This window comes from Harmonia axyridis, chromosome 7 (assembly GCF_914767665.1).
Source record: "Harmonia axyridis chromosome 7, icHarAxyr1.1, whole genome shotgun sequence".
Lineage (NCBI taxonomy): Eukaryota > Metazoa > Arthropoda > Insecta > Coleoptera > Coccinellidae > Harmonia > Harmonia axyridis.
In genome coordinates, this window is record NC_059507.1 from 3,004,390 (window position 1) to 3,022,299 (window position 17,910).

General features: G+C 33.8%; 2 protein-coding genes across 3 annotated transcripts in view; one reads left to right on the top strand and one right to left on the bottom strand.

The window, feature by feature from the left end:
• The window catches only part of LOC123683924 (homeobox protein XENK-2-like), a 27,737-nt gene extending 13,663 nt beyond the window's left edge, over positions 1 to 14,074 (bottom strand). The window contains exon 1 of one of the 2 annotated variants that reach the window (XM_045622931.1): positions 13,886 to 14,074. Coding sequence is in view for 1 of the 2 variants with exons in the window: in XM_045622930.1 (XP_045478886.1) it covers positions 8,193 to 8,290 (98 nt within the window). In the remaining variant the exon portion in view is untranslated. Of the gene's footprint in view, positions 1 to 8,192; positions 8,359 to 13,885 lie in introns of those variants that run through there. The other variant, XM_045622930.1, reaches the window with a different exon arrangement.
• Positions 10,608 to 17,909, top strand: LOC123683922 (N-acetylglucosamine-6-phosphate deacetylase). The gene is made up of 7 exons (XM_045622929.1): positions 10,608 to 11,004; positions 13,041 to 13,315; positions 14,352 to 14,481; positions 15,744 to 15,832; positions 15,905 to 16,043; positions 16,097 to 16,273; positions 17,623 to 17,909. The coding sequence occupies exons 1-7, from the start codon at positions 10,812 to 10,814 to the stop codon at positions 17,802 to 17,804; spliced, it is 1,185 nt and encodes a 394-aa protein (XP_045478885.1). The 5' UTR covers positions 10,608 to 10,811; the 3' UTR covers positions 17,805 to 17,909.
• The last annotated feature ends 1 nt before the right edge of the window (position 17,910 follows it).

Sequence of the window (17,910 nt, forward strand, 5' to 3'; positions counted from 1 at the left end):
ATAGTTTTGTCCTTACGGCTGGTACAATTTTACACCTTTTTGGTTAATTTTTTCAGTAAAATATTGCTGAAGAATGATTTTAACGTTTACATCAAAAGCATCCTCCGAATATTTTAAAGGGGGGCTATGAGAAATATTTTTATTGGAAATTTTGGTAGTGGATTTTTGTTCATGAAGTTTAGCCTATCGTAGTGGAACCAAAATGTACCGAGCTACTGCTGCACATTACACCAATAAATTGTCTATTTTATAGTGATTTCAAAAAGGTATCACACAAGTCATTTGTTATTCAAAGAAAAAAGATATGGCTGTTTTTATCCAAATGGGTACGTTTCTGACAAAATCAAGTTTGTCAATTCTGTTAAGAAATCTTCGATGTTGCATTACTTAGTGAACAATGGCAATTGTTCACGTGCGAAAATATTACTCGCATAATTATTCAACTCAACGAAGTTCAATTTTGCCGGCAAATTCTGCGAAAACATTATGCAGATCCAGATTTTTTTAATAAGATCATTTGGAGCGACGAATCTTCCTGTACACGAATGGCTTAAGAAACATAAAAGTTTATTACTCAGTGCCCATTATAATTTGTAACTTTCATTTACATTTGGAATTATGTACCTATACCCTCTTAAAGAACGATTTATGAGGTGTAAAACCTAATGATTTTCAAAGCTTTCTCTAGTTATTATGGAAGTTAATGTAAATGACAAGTATGACACCTCTACTTCTCTTCTACGTAGAAGAAGATGAAAATTAATCTTAAAAAAAATCATTTCTGGTAAATAAATAATATTTCTTGCCCTTGAAATTGTACCAGGTTTTTCACCATAATTTGACCCCCCCTTCAACTTTGTTACTAGAAGAGGTACAAAAAAATGTTTTCTACAAAAGTTTCACGAAATCGACTAGTATTTCTTAAAATGATTTGACAAAATGAAATATATCCAGAGTGGGTAACATATTGATAGCAACTTCATTTTTTCAAATGGAACATCCTGTATATTTTTCTATATTTGACTAGCTCTTTTTCCCTTGATTTCGAATATATGACATATGTTTGGTCTATCTCTCTTATTCTGAGTACCACAGAGTTTCAAATTTAAGAACCACCTGGCAAAAGTAATCAATTTTCAAGTGGAAGGCTGCGATAACTCAAAATGCCCTTTTTTTGAGTTACTCGTTGGCAACGATATGACATACTTTTTTCACTATAAATTGGAATTGGATCATTTGGATGCAACTCCATATATTCTCCTTGTAGCTTTTTTATTTTTATTGTTCTCCACATAAAGCGAAAATATTTCAAATTTTTCCGCTTCTATGTAGTGCATATTCGATGGATAGTTTTATTCCATGACAAACGTATGTTTTATATCGTTGCCAACGAGATAACTCAAAAAAGGGCAATCTGAATATCGCAGTCTTCCAATTGAAAACAATTACTCAGCTTGCCAGGTGGTTCTAAAAATTTGAAACTCTGTGGTACTCAGAATAAGAGAGATAGGCCAAACATATGTTATATATTTGAAGTCAGGGGAAAAAGAGCTAGTCAAATATAGAAAAATATACAGGGTGTTCCATTTGAAAAAATGAAGTTGCTATTTTTAAAAACACTTGTCGATTTCGTGTAATGTTTTTGTATCTCTTCTAGTAACAAAGTTAAAGGGGGGGTCAAATTATGATGAAAACCCCGGTACACTACAATCCAAACTTCCCTTGAATGTCTTCATTTTTCAACCCATGAATCAGCCCTTAGGTCTTATCTATGACAAAACCTATTTTCACGAATTGTCAAAATTATCCTTATCTACTCATAACTCAATTCTTGGAAAAATAGAAAGATTTAGTACTTTGAAAATTAACACTCAAGAAAGACTGATTGATAGGTTGTAAATTTAATACAGAAGCAAATGCCACCTCTTGACAAATAAGGTAAGATCCAATAGTTGTTATTTTGAAATGTTCAATTCAATGAAAGCATAGAGTGCATGGTATTCAACTTCATGAGTATCATTGACAGAATGAGTTTATCTCGGAAACGATCTTTATAGATTTTGGTGTACAAGGATCATTTGATATGGCCGATAATATGATGGTATTTACATTGTTGTCAAACCTTTCCTTCTTCCGGATTACTGGTAAACTTCGTTATTTCAAATAGATCCCCCTGTATATTGTTTGCCACGAGAATTACTGACTATTTCAATTCTAAAATGTTATTCCGATCGCATTGAAATTTTTTCAAGTATTGAGAAAACAAAATTGGATATACAGGGTGTTTCAAATTAAGTCGGCACCATTGCTAACTCCGTTATTATTGATGCTATGATGTCGGTTAAATCGGCAAACTAGTAGCATTTTTAGTGTTCTTCTCTATGCCGGAAACAAAACAAAAATTGACAGTCGCGTTGTCATAATATTTCATAAAATAATATTTTTTTCAATGGAACACCCTATATTTTTTCATGCATTTCGATTCGTAATAACATTCTCAACAACAAAGCTCATATCACCTTTCTTCCTAAAGTGGAAAATGAGCGACTTATTTTGAAATATTCATTTCTTTCACTAGTACAAATAATTTATTTGTTTTGGCGAATAAACCTCATGATTGGCCAAACAACCATTTTTTGTACTTATACGAATGACAATATTTTGTTACTAATAGCAAAATAAGACAGTAAAAAGCAAAAAGGACGCTGGGATGTGAACTCGTGATCATCATGTAGTACTACTCAATCGACACCACTAAGCTATTTGACATTAATAGACAAAACGATAATTTCCATCTTAAAGCCATTTCGCTAGCCGCATTCATTTTGTGAATCAATAGTGTCAATAGAATGGCTCAAATATGTGTTTTACAAGAAGGCGGTGTTTTGGACCATTTAATCGATATTTTATAGCGCTTCATCAAATCCGTTTGTTATGAACGTTTCTTATTAATACAACTGTTTTATTTTCACCTTTATGAAAAAAAGTCAAATGAGCTTTGTTGTTGAGAATGTTATTACGAATTGAAATGCATGAAAAAATATAGGGTGTTCCATTGAAAAAAAATCATTTCATGAAATATTATGACAACACGACTGTCAATTTGTTTTTTGCTTTGGGCATCGAGAAGATCACTAAAAAAGCTACTAGTTTGCCTATTTAACCGACATCGTAGCATAAATAATAACAGAGTTAATTTGATACACCCTGTAGTTATAACACCTAAACCATCAAATGGATTTAGCCCGGTAATAAACTCAACGGAGATATTTGGACCCTAAAAATACCCTAAAAAGTGCAAGTCGCTATAGTACATTTCCGTTCAAGAGTTATTGTATAGACGGCTGAAAGCCCAATCTCTGTTCAAAAGTAGAAAATTAGAGATATTTGCGAAACAAGCGCTCAAAAATCTAGAAACTAGAGAATCATATCATCACAGTATATATTTCTCGGTTGTAATATACTCAAAGAATTGTAGGTAAAAAATTCTTAGTGGAATATAAAGGAGTATTATTATATGATTACATTTCTCCTAACACCAAACTGAGAGTTTTACAAGACGAAAGGCTAAAAACCTTGTTAGGTTTTTCCAAACCACTATTCCTAGGTGGTATTCTCACATTGTTTATTGTTAGCTTTCGTATTTCAGAACCAATTGGTTTTTCCAGACATACCCAACTGAATCTTCGGAAGGTAGTGCTTGAAATTTAGGTGCTGTAAAGTTAAGAGAGTGAAGATCATTCTTAGGAATACTGCATTGAGGTAACCTTGCAAATAATGAGCTGAAGTGCTGAGCATTTATGTTTAAAGCCGATGAACTATTATACGTTGCACGTACGAATTTTTGTTTGAAACATGAGATTCTTGTAGGTATTTCTGTATCAGCAAAAAATTCTTTTAAAAAATCTTCGGAAGTTTATTTGAAAGGTGAGGATAATCTATACCTGCTTTAATGAAATAGAAGTTTTTATTTCATCGAATGTTTTCTTATTACTTTGAATCAATTCATGTTTTTGATTAACTCGGATTTAATTGGTATCACATTTCAGTTATTCTAATATCCACAATTTAAATAATGAAATAGTGAAAATCAGAATAATTCATATTTAATATCAATCAATTTATGTTGTCAAATTAAAATGATGGGGAATTATCCTCAATTTAGGTCATTACTACAAATATTAATTTGAACTTAAGTATTATGACTTTCATTCATGATTAGTTCAAATTAACTGCGAATCTTTTTGAAAATGGCTTCGTTTCATTTTCACAGTGCCTAGTAAAATAACTTGTATAATCACAGGATACTAGTGAATTTTACGTGCTATTTGTATAACCAATAATAAATCATAACCCTTCTCAATATCCGAGTTCTCAGATAATATGACAGATAGGGATTCACGGCTTGACTTGATTTAAAGCCAAGCTTAAGTCAAGTAGTAGTTTTTCAATGTCAAGTCAAGTTTTTATTTATCAAGTACTTGAATCATATGCAGCTACTTATTTTTTAGCAGTTTTATTTTGTAGTGTCACATCAATAAAAAAATGACGAAATGAGAAGGAACCTTGCAAAAAACACTTCTATTTATTAAACTTATTGTATAAAAGAACCGAAAATATGAACATTTTTGGGATATAAATATAAATTAAATCACTATATATCATAACAAAATGAAAAATATTAAAAAAATAAAGTTTCTTGATATTGAGAAACTTTAGGCTTTGTTTGTTGTTTATTGATTTCATGATTTTCCATCCAAGATCTAAGACACATGAGGCATCTTATAGATTTGTCGCCTAAGCTATTGCTGGTTTTTGTAACTATAAAAGCAGCTTTGGAAAATTGTCTTTCAACGGAGGTGTCGATGAAAAACCCTTGGCCATTTTGGCCAAGTTTGGAAAGATATTATTTCTGAATCTACCAAAATCTACCAAAAGATTTCATATGTAAAAATGATAAACCCTTAAAAAATGTGAAAAACTTAGCGATCAAAAAAGAATAGATTATTCAAATATTTTTCCACGTTCAAAAGCTATAATACTTTACATTTGTATAGCTATTATCGCTATGTCTTCTTCGAACACCCTATAACTTGGGAACCAGCATTGACCAGAGTTTTCTGATCATAAAATTCTACAAAAAACAATACTAACACTTGAAATTAAACAGCAACCATTTTTCGAACATTCAGGTTTAGGGATTCATCAAGCCAATAGCTTGACCTTTTAATCAACTACTTGCCTTGAAAATCAAGCTCGTGAAAAATTATATACTGGAGCTTGACTTGACTTGATTCTAGATAATTATTGCTTGACTTGATATCAAGCTACTTGATATAACTTAAGCTTGATATGCACGCGTCGCAAGGCATATATTTCTCCAATCTCGTGTGCGCTTAGACTAGATTAGACTTAGATTAAGACTCTAGTTTAAGCTAGACTTCGACCCTCTATTTATTTATTTATTGACTTGAATTCAAGTCAAGTAGCTTGAAAATCAAGCCAAGCCGTGAATCCTTATTCAGGTTCCTGGTCCTGGTGAATTTTCTTTACACGATACAAGACTATTAGTACCAAGTTTTAAAATTTGTCTACAATTATATGAATAGTGAGTGGATTAGCTGAATATTGTCAGCCATGAATAATTCATGAACTGCTCTCAGTATTCACAAATGAGCACTGATTTTGATGAAGTAATTTAACAATTTCTAAACAAAGTTGACGCGTTTGTCTTTCCCTAATGAAATGACATAACCTACTGAAGGCAAGTGACATAAGAAATGTCAAAAAATATTAGACAGTGTTGCCATTATATTGGAAAATCCCTATACTAATGAAAATGTGCATATTTTGAAGAAATCTCATAGGTATGAAAGTCTAAAAACACACCAACCAAAAGGAATCATATTTTCGATCTTTGAAGGTGTTAAATTTTTTTTTAAGATCTTCGTAGTTGTGAACGATTTTATTGAAGCTCTATCCCAATAAACCCAAGCCCGAGGTCAGTTCTCACATATAAAGGAAGCAAAAATCAAACACCTGTGCAGGTAAGTGTGTATGGTCGGAAATACCTCGCTAGACAAGTGGTCGCCACACCGAAATTCCTTCACGACCACCCGCACAGTTTGTAGTAAACTTTGTAGTATATCCGTTCCATTCATAAGTTTTTCTGGTCCAACTCTTACGCTCACGAGGACCCTCTCAAAAGCCGCCGTAATCCAGAATGTTTAAACACATCACAAGTGACGGACGGAAATGACGCTTCTATTTGACTTAAACGATCACCGATAATTTTCGCTAGTCTTATTTGATGGGATTATGGTTGTGTGGTTTTTAAAACCGTCCTTTCTCGAGGTTCTCACATGTTTGAACGGAATTCGCCGGCATTTGACTGGCATTTCGAATCGAATAGAATTTTGATTTAATTTTTTTTTTCGTAGGTGCTGGATATAAAAGTGTATTTAATTGGATTTGTGATTCTATAAGCTCCATTTCTGCTAATCTTACAGCTGGTTTTATTGACGAAACGCTTCTTATAAAGTTATAATGCAGATCTATAGCACTTCCCTCAATAAGTTACGGGCCCATCCAGGAAAACATATTTTTCCCTAAAAAATCGACTTATTCGCTGTGTCAGAGGATCATGGTTTTGTTCATTTCACTCCGAAATTTCAAATGTAATGATACAATTTTCTTCACACAAACAGAAGTTCCATCAAATTTGCATGAAAAAACCTGAAGGTCGCAAAGCGATAGTTTCAGGCGTTCTGGAGATATGACCGAAAGAAGATATTCTTCCACTGATGCACTGCGAAAAATCAAATTGTGTCTGTTCTGACAAAAACAGAAATCCCATCAAATTTGTATAAAAAAACCATAAGGTCGCAAAGCGATAGCTTCAGGCGTTCTGGAGTTATGGCCGAAAGAAGACACAGTTTAGTTTTTCAGTGCATCAGTTGAAGAATATCTTTTTTCGGCCATAACTTCAGAACGACTGACTATCGCTCTGCGACCTTCTCTTTTTTTCATACAAATTTGATGGGGTTTCTGTTTCTGTCAGAACTTAAAGACACAATTTGGTTTTTCGCCGTGCATCAGTTGATGAATATCTTTTTTCGGCCATAACTTCAGAACGCCTGAAACTATCGCTTTACAACCTGTAGGTTTTTTCATGAAAATTTTAAGGAATTTCTGTTTCTGTTAAGAAAATCCTATCATTACATTTGAAATTTCGAAGTAAAATGAACAAAACAATGAACTTATGACTTAGCGCCCCCTATCGAAAGCAACAAATTTATCATGAGTATATTTTGTCCTCAATCAACAAGATATTATCTTTCAGACGAGATCTAATTTGCTCAAAAATGTTGAGCCAAACATAAGTTACTGGCACTTCAATCAGCCAGATTTCTTCCTTTCACCTACCCTTATTTGATGTCGTATAATTGAAAGTGACAATTCAAAAAGATAGAGAATTTTCCAAGGATTACAGTGATGATATTTTTTCTTCAACTTCATATGAAACATTTTCGAGTAAAATTAATTTTTCTACTCGACGATAGCTATTACGCCCCCTAGCGGTAGAGGTATGAACTTCAAAACAATTTGCAGTGTGTTTTTTTGTACACTCAAGTGGTAAAAATTTTTACCGCAAGTCTCTACGATGAGTGGATCCTGAGATATAGCCGCTTACCTCGCTTATTTGCACACCCTGTACAATTTTTTTGATTTACACATTCCAAAACATAAACTATGAAAATATCAGGAATAGATTGAATTTTTTTCACAAACGATTTCAAAAGTTGATTATTGAAAATAATAAACTGAAATCTATATTGTACTTCTAGATGTGTGTTGATAATCTGATTTTCAGTTGCTTCGACTGAGCTCGGCCATGTAGATAAAAATGATGTGAAGATGAAAAAAACCTTGTTGTGGAAATTCCAAAATTCTTCTTTGGAAGTAAAACAAATCGGATAAGATCATAATACATCTATCTCATATTTAATTATTGTCTTCAACAACCAGCCAGCATTAAAATAACACCAATAACTATTCCTGAAACTTTTATTCCTCCCCTTCAATAATCCTATCAAGTAGTTATAATCGTCATAAATCAACATAACATATTGAGTACTTATAATGCTCTCTCCTAATTACTGAAATCCTATATGACATCAAGTGCTACTTACGCATATCTGTATTCCTCCTCCATATGAACATAGTCTGGTGGTATGATATGCCACGTATTGTCATAAGATCCACACTCATCGAATTCGCTACCAGCCATACTTCACGAATATAAAAAAAAACAGAACCCGGTGTTTGATTCCGAACCACTGAAGTGATATGAGTGGTTCTTGCCGAGAGTAACGGCTTATCTATCTATGCCAGGTGAAGTATCGACATATTGATAAGATAAATGGTATAATATGAAAATAAAGATTGTTTTGCCTGTTGACAGGTGCCTTGATGTGAAACTCCAACCGGGGATCTTTTTCGGTAGACGAAATATGAACGCATCGTTTGCCCTATCCACAAATTAAAGGATGCACCTAAAGGGTGTTTTTTTAGAGCTATAGAACTTTAAATTGCAATAAAACAACGATGGATTATTCGATTGACATGAATTTTATTTATCCGCAAGATAATCTTCTGACATTACATTTTAAATATGATTTCTGGCATACAACCGCCACGGCTGGCTCGAATGTAGTCCAATCTGGACGTCCAATTTTCGATGACTTTTTCCAACATTTGTGGCCGTATAACGGCCATAACACGGCGAATGTTGTCTTCCAAATGGTCAAGGGTTTGTGGCTTATCCGCATAGACCAATGACTTTACATAGACCCACAGAAAGTAGTCTAGCGGTGTTAAATCAAAAGATCTTGGAGGCCAATTCACAGGTCCAAAACGTGAAATTAGGCGGTCACCAAACGTGTCTTTTAATAAATCGATTGTGGCACGAGCTGTGTGACATGTTGCGCCGTCTTGTTGGAACCACAGCTCCTGAACATCATGGTTGTTCAATTCAGGAATGAAAAAGTTAGTAATCATGGATCTATACCGATCACCATTGACTGTAACGTTCTGGCCATCATCGTTTTTGAAGAAGTACGGACCAATGATTCCACCAGCCCATAAAGCGCACCAAACAGTCAGTTTTTCTGGATGTGACGGTGTTTCGCCATACACTTGAGGATTAGCTTCACTCCAAATGCGGCAGTTTTGTTTGTTGACGTAGCCATTCAACCAGAAGTGCGCTTCATCGCTAAACAAAATAAAATGGACGTAGTGCGCGATACGTATTCCGCACAGAACGAATTATTTTCGAAATAAAATTGCACTATTTGCAAGCGTTGTTCAGGCGTGAGTCTATTCATGATGAATTGCCAAACCGAACACCCTATACCTCGTAACAACCTTATGTTGTTTTTAACAATCAAGGATGGAATATGAAAAGGCGACCATTAAACTGTGCCGAATTTCCTCCCCTCAAATAGAGGCGCCTGAAGCGGTTGGTTGACTGTTTCACCCATAACGTCGGCCCAGTCTTTGCGCCCACAGGTATGAATTAAAATAAATTATTCAGATTGATCGTAGTCAGTCCTCAAACGCATTAAATTGCAATTCGTTTCTCATTTATGAGTGTTGAATTTGCGCTCAAATCTCTTAAGAGGCCGTAAGTGATCTCAAATTGATAACACTCAAGACCAATGAATAATCTCAAGTCCAATTTAAGAATAATACGATTACTTCTGCTTTTAATTCATAGAGCGCCATCTAAATCAGAGTTTCTGTACTACAATATCTTGTGTGAAGTATACTGTAATAAATACAATCAGAGCCATCTGTTATATACATCCCTAACATTCAGAGTTCACGAACTAACCAATAGATGAAGTAAGGGAATTTACTATACTCGGAGTATATTTAGTTGCAGTGATTCAATCATCTATGCAATGATTTTTTCAATGAACTGTAAATGATTTAACAAGATCCGTGAATGACCTATTTACAGATACTACTATATATTTTGTTTCGATATTCAAGAAAAAAGTAATGTTCTTACTCCGGAAAACTCCTTTTTTTAAAAAAAATTGAAATGTTTTGAATGTGAACTAAAATTGATTGGACTTTCGAAAATGTTTTTGATTCCACTTGTTTTATGAAATTTCAGGAAAGAGCCCAAATGATAGCAAAGCATTGATTCTCTGGTTTTTGTTGGTTTTATTTGTCGAATCTATTTCAAGATAAAACTGATGAACAAGCTTTACACATTAGATTTCAACAGAAATTAAAACATTTCAACTGATAAATACGACGAAAAACTATATATTAAAATTAAAAGTTTTAACAGGTACTTGATTTTTATTATCTTTTTACGTAATAATGCACTCGACCAAGATAACTTTGTTGATTTATCGTGTAAAGAAAAATAATGTTATCTCTTCAAGAATATCACTGATGTGTGGGTCCGCCCTATTATTATATTTCTAATGATTTCTTAGCTGATCAATTGATCAGAAAAAAAAGAACGAACACATCGAATAATATCATAACCTCTTCAACAGTTTGATCATATGATTGTTGTCAAACATGACATTTTTACAGTTATGTTCTGTCAACCTACACCGCTGTAAAATTTCCAAGCAGTGCTCCAATTCCAGATTGGAATGAGCACAATGAGATAAGATGCGTATGAATGATGAATGTTCAGATGATAATACAGTATTAGTTCGATGAAATCAATCAATTCGCATTTTTTTTTATCATTCGATTTAATAAATTCCCGTTGAATCTGCAGAATGACTCTGAAGAACTTTTTCAACTGTAGGATTTTGAGAAATCATGAAATTATTGACGAGCAATTGTGGGTGAGAAATGGAAAGATTATCGATCCCGAAAAGATTTTTTTTGACGAAAAATCCACGCCAGATGTGAAAATTGATTGCGGTGGACTGATAATCGCACCTGGGTTCATCGACATACAAATTAATGGTGAGTTAAAACAAGTTCTAATGAGGATTTTTTTTTCAATATTTTCTTTCTTTTCTTTTCTGTAAATTTGACGAAGTGAAATTTATTGAAGAGTGTATTAAATTAAAAATTATAATAAAAATCTTTGAATGTCCTTATGGTAATGCCATCTATTAATTAACAGGGTAAATGTTAGAACTAATCTCAGTTATTTAAAGAAATTCTAGTTGAAATTATAAATCATTACAGGTATCTATACATGTAAGTATTTATTATACCTTAATGATTTCAAAAATAATCGATATATTAATAATAAATATAAATAAAAAATAATTATAGATAATGTTACAGCAGCATTTGAGATCCGAACCTAAAACCTGACAATTTCAATTCTGTTCATGTTTTCCGCTCGAGAGTTAGTTTGTTTACGGCCGGACGAATTTGAATTTGGACAATAATTTGGCATGAGACTTCTCCTGGCTCAAAATTCTGAAAACTTAAATATCTTAACAAAAAGATATTGTCTGTGTTTGGGGAAAGAGAGCTAAAAAACAAACATTTTGCATGGAGAACTTCAATTCGTGATTGTGTTCAAACTAGAAAAATGTGTAACTGAAAGAATAGAGAGTTTTTGATAAATAATCTATTTTTGATGAAGGTACCTACAAGAGAAATTCACAATTATTTATTCAAAATGTTAGAGTTTGGATTACAAATGCGATAATTGATTCAAGGTTTCTAATACTGGATGTAGTTATTTCTGATCTTGGTTGTTGAACAATAAAATACTGGAACGAATGTAAGATTTCATGAGAATCGTATTATTGGAAGATCGAAAAAAAAATTGTTGGAGAAATTTTGATATTTCACAATATATCCGCCAGATTTCGATGAAATTTTGTATACAGGGTGTTTCCTCAATACGGCACTGAACTTCAGAGTATGATTCTTTAGGTCGTTTTAAAGAAAGAAGTTTTCATGAACAGATTTGTGGAGTTTCTTCTGAGAAGATTGAAAAAAACGGTTAAATCGATTCACATGGTCGAAGCTGTTTATTTTTGAACTTTGGTTCTCATTCTATGTTGTCCATAGATAATTTTTGGAATGAGTTAAAGTTAATTTCATTTATTATCTCGAAAACGAAACTTGATATGAAGCAAACTCTAAGAACAGAACGTTGAATTTCTAGTTGCTCAATCCAAAAACCTCGAAAACTATAAAAAAGTCAGTGGCGTACTTTTTCCCTCTGGACCTAATAATTTCAATTTGGTAAGGTCTAAATAAGCACCTCATAACTTTACCAAATTCCATAAAAATCGTTTTTTTTTTAACTTCAACGCCTTGTATCTCATAAGTGAAGCATTTCCAGACATATGATGTTCATAGATACTATTTTTACACCTCTGCAGTTTCATAACGTAGTTGGGAAAAAAATCTGTTCTGCAAGCAGTAAAAGTATTGTTTTCACAATCTGGCAACCACATTTGCCTTCAAACGCTGACGTCATAACATTGCTTAAATAAACGATCTATATCAATACCAACATATTGAAAACTGTAAAAAAATTCCACTCTACATTTTTCAATGTTTTCCAAATGAAAACTTCAGTCCAATGTATCGCTCATGGTAATTTTTTTTCTCTAATTCTGTGGTTATTCCGTTCATTCTTCCACATCTTGTAGAACAAAATCGTGCGAGAATATATCAGAAACGCACAGTTTTCATGGTTATATTTTATTATTCTATGTTGGCACTCCGAACTTTCCGCTACGGCTTTATCTGTCAATTCATCAAATTGCCTTAAAGAAATCAGTTCTGCCAACCAACATTTTTCAATGCAAAAATCACTAAATTATATTTATGGAAATATTTCATTAATTTCAATGAAAATGCAATGAATTAGAGAAAATAATGTATAATACTCGTACAGAAGGCTCATTCTACCACTCGTTCATTCCAAAACTCGCCACTTCGTGGCTCGTTTTTGAATTTTGAAGTCGTGGAAGAATATCAATGCCTTCTGCACTTGTATTATAAATAACTATTTTCATTCCAAGGAGGCTACGGCGTTGACTTTTCACATGACACGGAGAATATACAGGAAGCGGTAGCTCTGGTGGCCGGCAGGATAATCGAAAATGGCGTCACTTCATTCTGTCCAACGATCGTTACATCCCCAGTTCCAGTATATCGATCGATATTGCCAAAAATACAGAGGACAGCTGGTGGATCCCACGGTGCGTCGATTCTTGGAATACACGTGGAAGGTCCCTTCATCAGTCCGGAGAAAAAGGGGGCACATCCACCGCACTGCATAAGGGAATATAGCAAGGTAATAGCCATGAGATTCATGGAAATTTAGGATGAGTAATTTTTGAACGGAAAGTTTAAACAAATTCTGTAACAAATCCATTCATTCTGCCATATCTTGTAGAAGAAAATCGTGCGGGAATATCTCAGTTTCACAAAGATTTCACGGTTATATTTCATTTTTATATGTTGGCACTCGGAACTCTCTTGTCCCTGATTTATCTATTTTATCTGTCGTATATGTGATACAGAAAACAGTTCACTCAAACAAAATCTCTTAATGCGAAACACTAAACGATATTTATCGAAATATTCCATTTATTTCAATAAAAATTCAGTGAATTAGAGAAAACGATGGTTCATTCAAAAACTCGTCACTTTTTAACTTGTTTTTCTACTTTTTCGGTTTCTACATAAAAAATAAAAGAGACATGAGAGACAAAGACATCAACCCTCACTTCGAAAATACTGATGGTTTTCGAGATATTTAGCTTGGCAGTTTTTTTTTCAATATCAGCTTTAGGAATAGTCTGGTCGAATATTTTATTTTACATGACACCAGCGTATCTATAGATTATGAAAAACGGCTTACCAAATGTTGTAAATGAAAATTTGCAGAATCATACCCATTTCAAAGTATCATTCCATAAAATGCACAAACGAAGACTACAAATTGTATCACCATATGGTATCTATCCCTTGGTTTCCTTTGAAGCAGCTGTTTTCACAAAAATGCTCATTCGAAAAAAACTTATGCTGACATTATCGGAAAGATATGTTTTGTTCAATCTCATCAGTCATCTCGAATGGAATTCACTTTAGAAAGTGGTTCATTGAAATTAAAACAGCTGTTTTAAGGAAAATAGTTATCACCATATGATATACTTAATAAATCGATAATATGCATGCTGTTCAATTTGAAGTGAGAAAGAATCTGCAGATTTTCCTTTACAAACATTGGCAGGCTGTCTTCCAATAGGACTCACCACAGCTTAGTAATATCTCTATCTAGTTGAAAGAATTTTTCAATTAATACGTTTTTCTACGATATATTCAAGGGTTTCGACACTGTTGAGCTCGCTTATGGATCTTTTGAAAACATCAGCATTGTTACTTTGGCACCGGAACTACTCAACAGTGAAGAAATTATAAGAAAATTGGTGGAGAGGCATATCATTGTATCTCTAGGTAAGTAACTGTATTATAAGAGGGAAAATTCGCCCAATATTAGTTCATAAAATAGTATATTGTGCAACAAGTGGGGAAATTCCAACTTTTCTCGCGAGTGTGGAAGTTTGCAAACACACGAGCGAGAAAAGGACTTTCTCCACATGCTGCACACTATAATTTTCCTACAACTGCACAAATTTCAATAATTCAAGTAATGGACTTGATTCAAATCAAAATGGCCTTCGTTGACACTATGTGCTGATTTATTGCGTTTCTATAGAAACGACTCAAACCAATTTCATTGGTCTACCAAGCGAGGTGTGGGCAAAGTGCCGTGTGGAATAATATTTCTCTAATTCTGTGGTTATTCCGTTCATTCTTCCACATCTTGTAGAACAAAATCGTGCGAGAATATATCAGAAACGCACTGTTTTTATGGTTATATTTTATTATTCTATGTTGGCACTCCGAACTTTCCGCAACGGCTTTATCTGTCAATTCATCAATCTGCCTTAAAGAAATCAGTTCTGCCAACCAACATTTTTCAATGCAAAAATTACTAAATTATATTTATGGAAATATTTCATTAATTTCAATGAAAATGCAATGAATTAGAGAAAATAATGTATAATACTCGTACAGAAGGCTCATTCTACCACTCGTTCATTCCAAAACTCTCCACTTCGTGGCTCGTTTTTGAATTTTGAACTCGTGGAAGAATATCAATGCCTTCTGCACTTGTATTATAAATAACTATTCTATGTTGGCACTCCGAACTTTCCGCTACGGCTTTATCTGTCAATTCATCAAATTGCCTTAAAGAAATCAGTTCTGCCAACCAACATTTTTCAATGCAAAAATCACTAAATTATATTTATGGAAATATTTCATTAATTTCAATGAAAATGCAATGAATTAGAGAAAATAATGTATAATACTCGTACAGAAGGCTCATTCTACCACTCGTTCATTCCAAAACTCGCCACTTCGTGGCTCGTTTTTGAATTTTGAACTCGTGGAAGAATATCAATGCCTTCTGCACTTGTATTATAAATAACTATTCCCATAGTATTAGCAATACATAGTTCTGAAATTGAGTAAGCTATGAAGAATACGCTACTTTTCATAGGAGTTGAAGGAAAAATCCTTTTCTCACTCTTGTGTTCGCAGTACTCGCCTTTCAGGCTCGTGCCACAAACTTTCACACTCATCAGAAAAGTTGGACTTTCCCCACTTGTGGCACAATATACTATTGTTTCGTCTAATCTATTTCTTTCCAGGACACTCCGTGGCCGATCTGAACCAAGGAGAGGAGGCTTGTCGGAACGGGGCCACACTGATAACGCATCTCTTCAACGCTATGTTAGGCGTAAGATCCTATTGGTAGCTTCTTTTAAAAACCGAAGTACGTCTATCGCTGTTACCACCAATTTTGTTTCAGTTCCATCATCGTGATCCGGGATTGGTTGGCCTTTTGACTTCAGAGAAGATACCAAAACCGATTTTTTATGGATTGATATCGGATGGGATTCATACGCATCCAGCTGCTGTGAGGGTTGCCTATAAATCTCATCCTGATGGTAGGGAGATGGTCAGCTCTATTTTTCTAGGAATAATCGATTTAATTCTGCAGGTGTGGTCTTGGTGACTGACGCTATAGCTGCCCTTGGATTAGCCGATGGGCAGTACCATCTGGGACAGTTGGATGTTGAAGTTAGAGGTGAAAGAGCCATGCTGTTAGGCACAGATGTTTTGTGCGGTTCAACCAGTAATCTTAATCAGTGCGTGCAGAAATTCCATAAATTCACAAGTAAGTTTAACGAATTGATGCCCAAAATTGATTTTAAATCATTTAGCTGGACTTATTGCTCAAAAATTCAATTCCTGCTGCATTCATGGTATCTTTCAAAAGATGAATTCTGGAACCCTGAAACACCCAGGGAGATTTAGATTAAACTCGTTGAATGAATTTTTTAAAGGCTGGTTTATGCACCATTCCTAAGAACTAAGGACTAAGAACTACGAACTGAGAACTAAACCTAAGAATTCAGTGGCGTTTATGCACTCTCTTGTTAGTTCTAATAAAGGAAAGCGCACGTGCTCGAACTACTTTCTATTTGTTCTATACTTTGATGTTTGACATTGATTTTGATTGTGAAAAAATTTAATGAATTTTTTTCAGATACACCGATATACTTTTCATCGATAAACACGAATAACGGAACATGAAACGATAAAAACTGATACTCGTTAATATTGAAATTCTATGCGGCACATGCGAACCTCATTATGTTAACTAAGAACTTAGTTCTTAGTTAAAAGTTGGTCAACTTTGTAGTCATGGTGTTAGTTCTTAGACCTTAGGTAAAATGCATAAACGCCCTCATTGAATTGTTAGCGTTCAATTCTTAGGTTTAGTCTTAGTCCTTAGTTCTTAGGAACGGTGCATAAACCCACCATTAGCCAACTTTCTAGTCTTAGTGTTTATTCTTAGTCCTTAGGTAAAATGCATAAACGCCCTCATTGATTTGTTAGCGTTCAATTCTTAGTTTTAGTCTTAGTCCTTAGGATTGGTGCATAAACCAACCATAAGTCCTTATTGAACCATGTCTGTTTGGTATCTTTTTTGACGCCTCATATTTGTCTGGCACAATTACACTTTACCTTTTCAACGCTTGTTTATGGGATAGTTAGAGCGCTGCATCAAATCTTGAAGTTATTTTTGAGATTATGTTTGAATCATTTGAGAGATTAATAAATATCTCATTTTCTGTATCAATATGGGAAAAGCACTAAAGTGAAGTGGGGGCAAAGAAAGCTCAAAAATATCATCTATAAATACTGAGAAATTTAAGTATGAAACGCCTCATTCATCTCGGAAACGGATCGAACGATTTTTATAGATTTTGGTGTGCCATGATCTTGTAATATGGCCGATATTATGGTGGTACATTGTTGTCAGATCTTTCCTTTTTTCGAAGTAATAATGAACTTTGCTGTTAGAAATGAAAACCTTGTATATATTTTTTGCCTTTTGAAATCCTTAAGAAATCCTATATATTTATCGAGTATATTTCAAGTATAACTTGTTTTTTATACCTAAATGTCATAATTTCGGAGTTATAGTAATATGATTCTAATAAACTGTTTGGATTTCAGAGTGTTCGAAAGCTTTTGCTCTGGAAGCCGCAAGTCTTCATCCCGCTAAAGCACTAGGCATTGAAAACCACAAGGGAACGTTGAATTATGGAGCAGATGCAGATTTTATATTTTTAAATGACGATTTGCATGTTCAATCAACTTGGATTGCAGGGGAAAAAGTCTTTCCGAGTTTCAGCTGAAAAGTGCTTCTTATTTTTATAATTATATATACTTTTTTGAATATATATGTCATATACATGTTTTATTATGCGATTTTATGAAATATATTTTATATTTTTCAGTGAT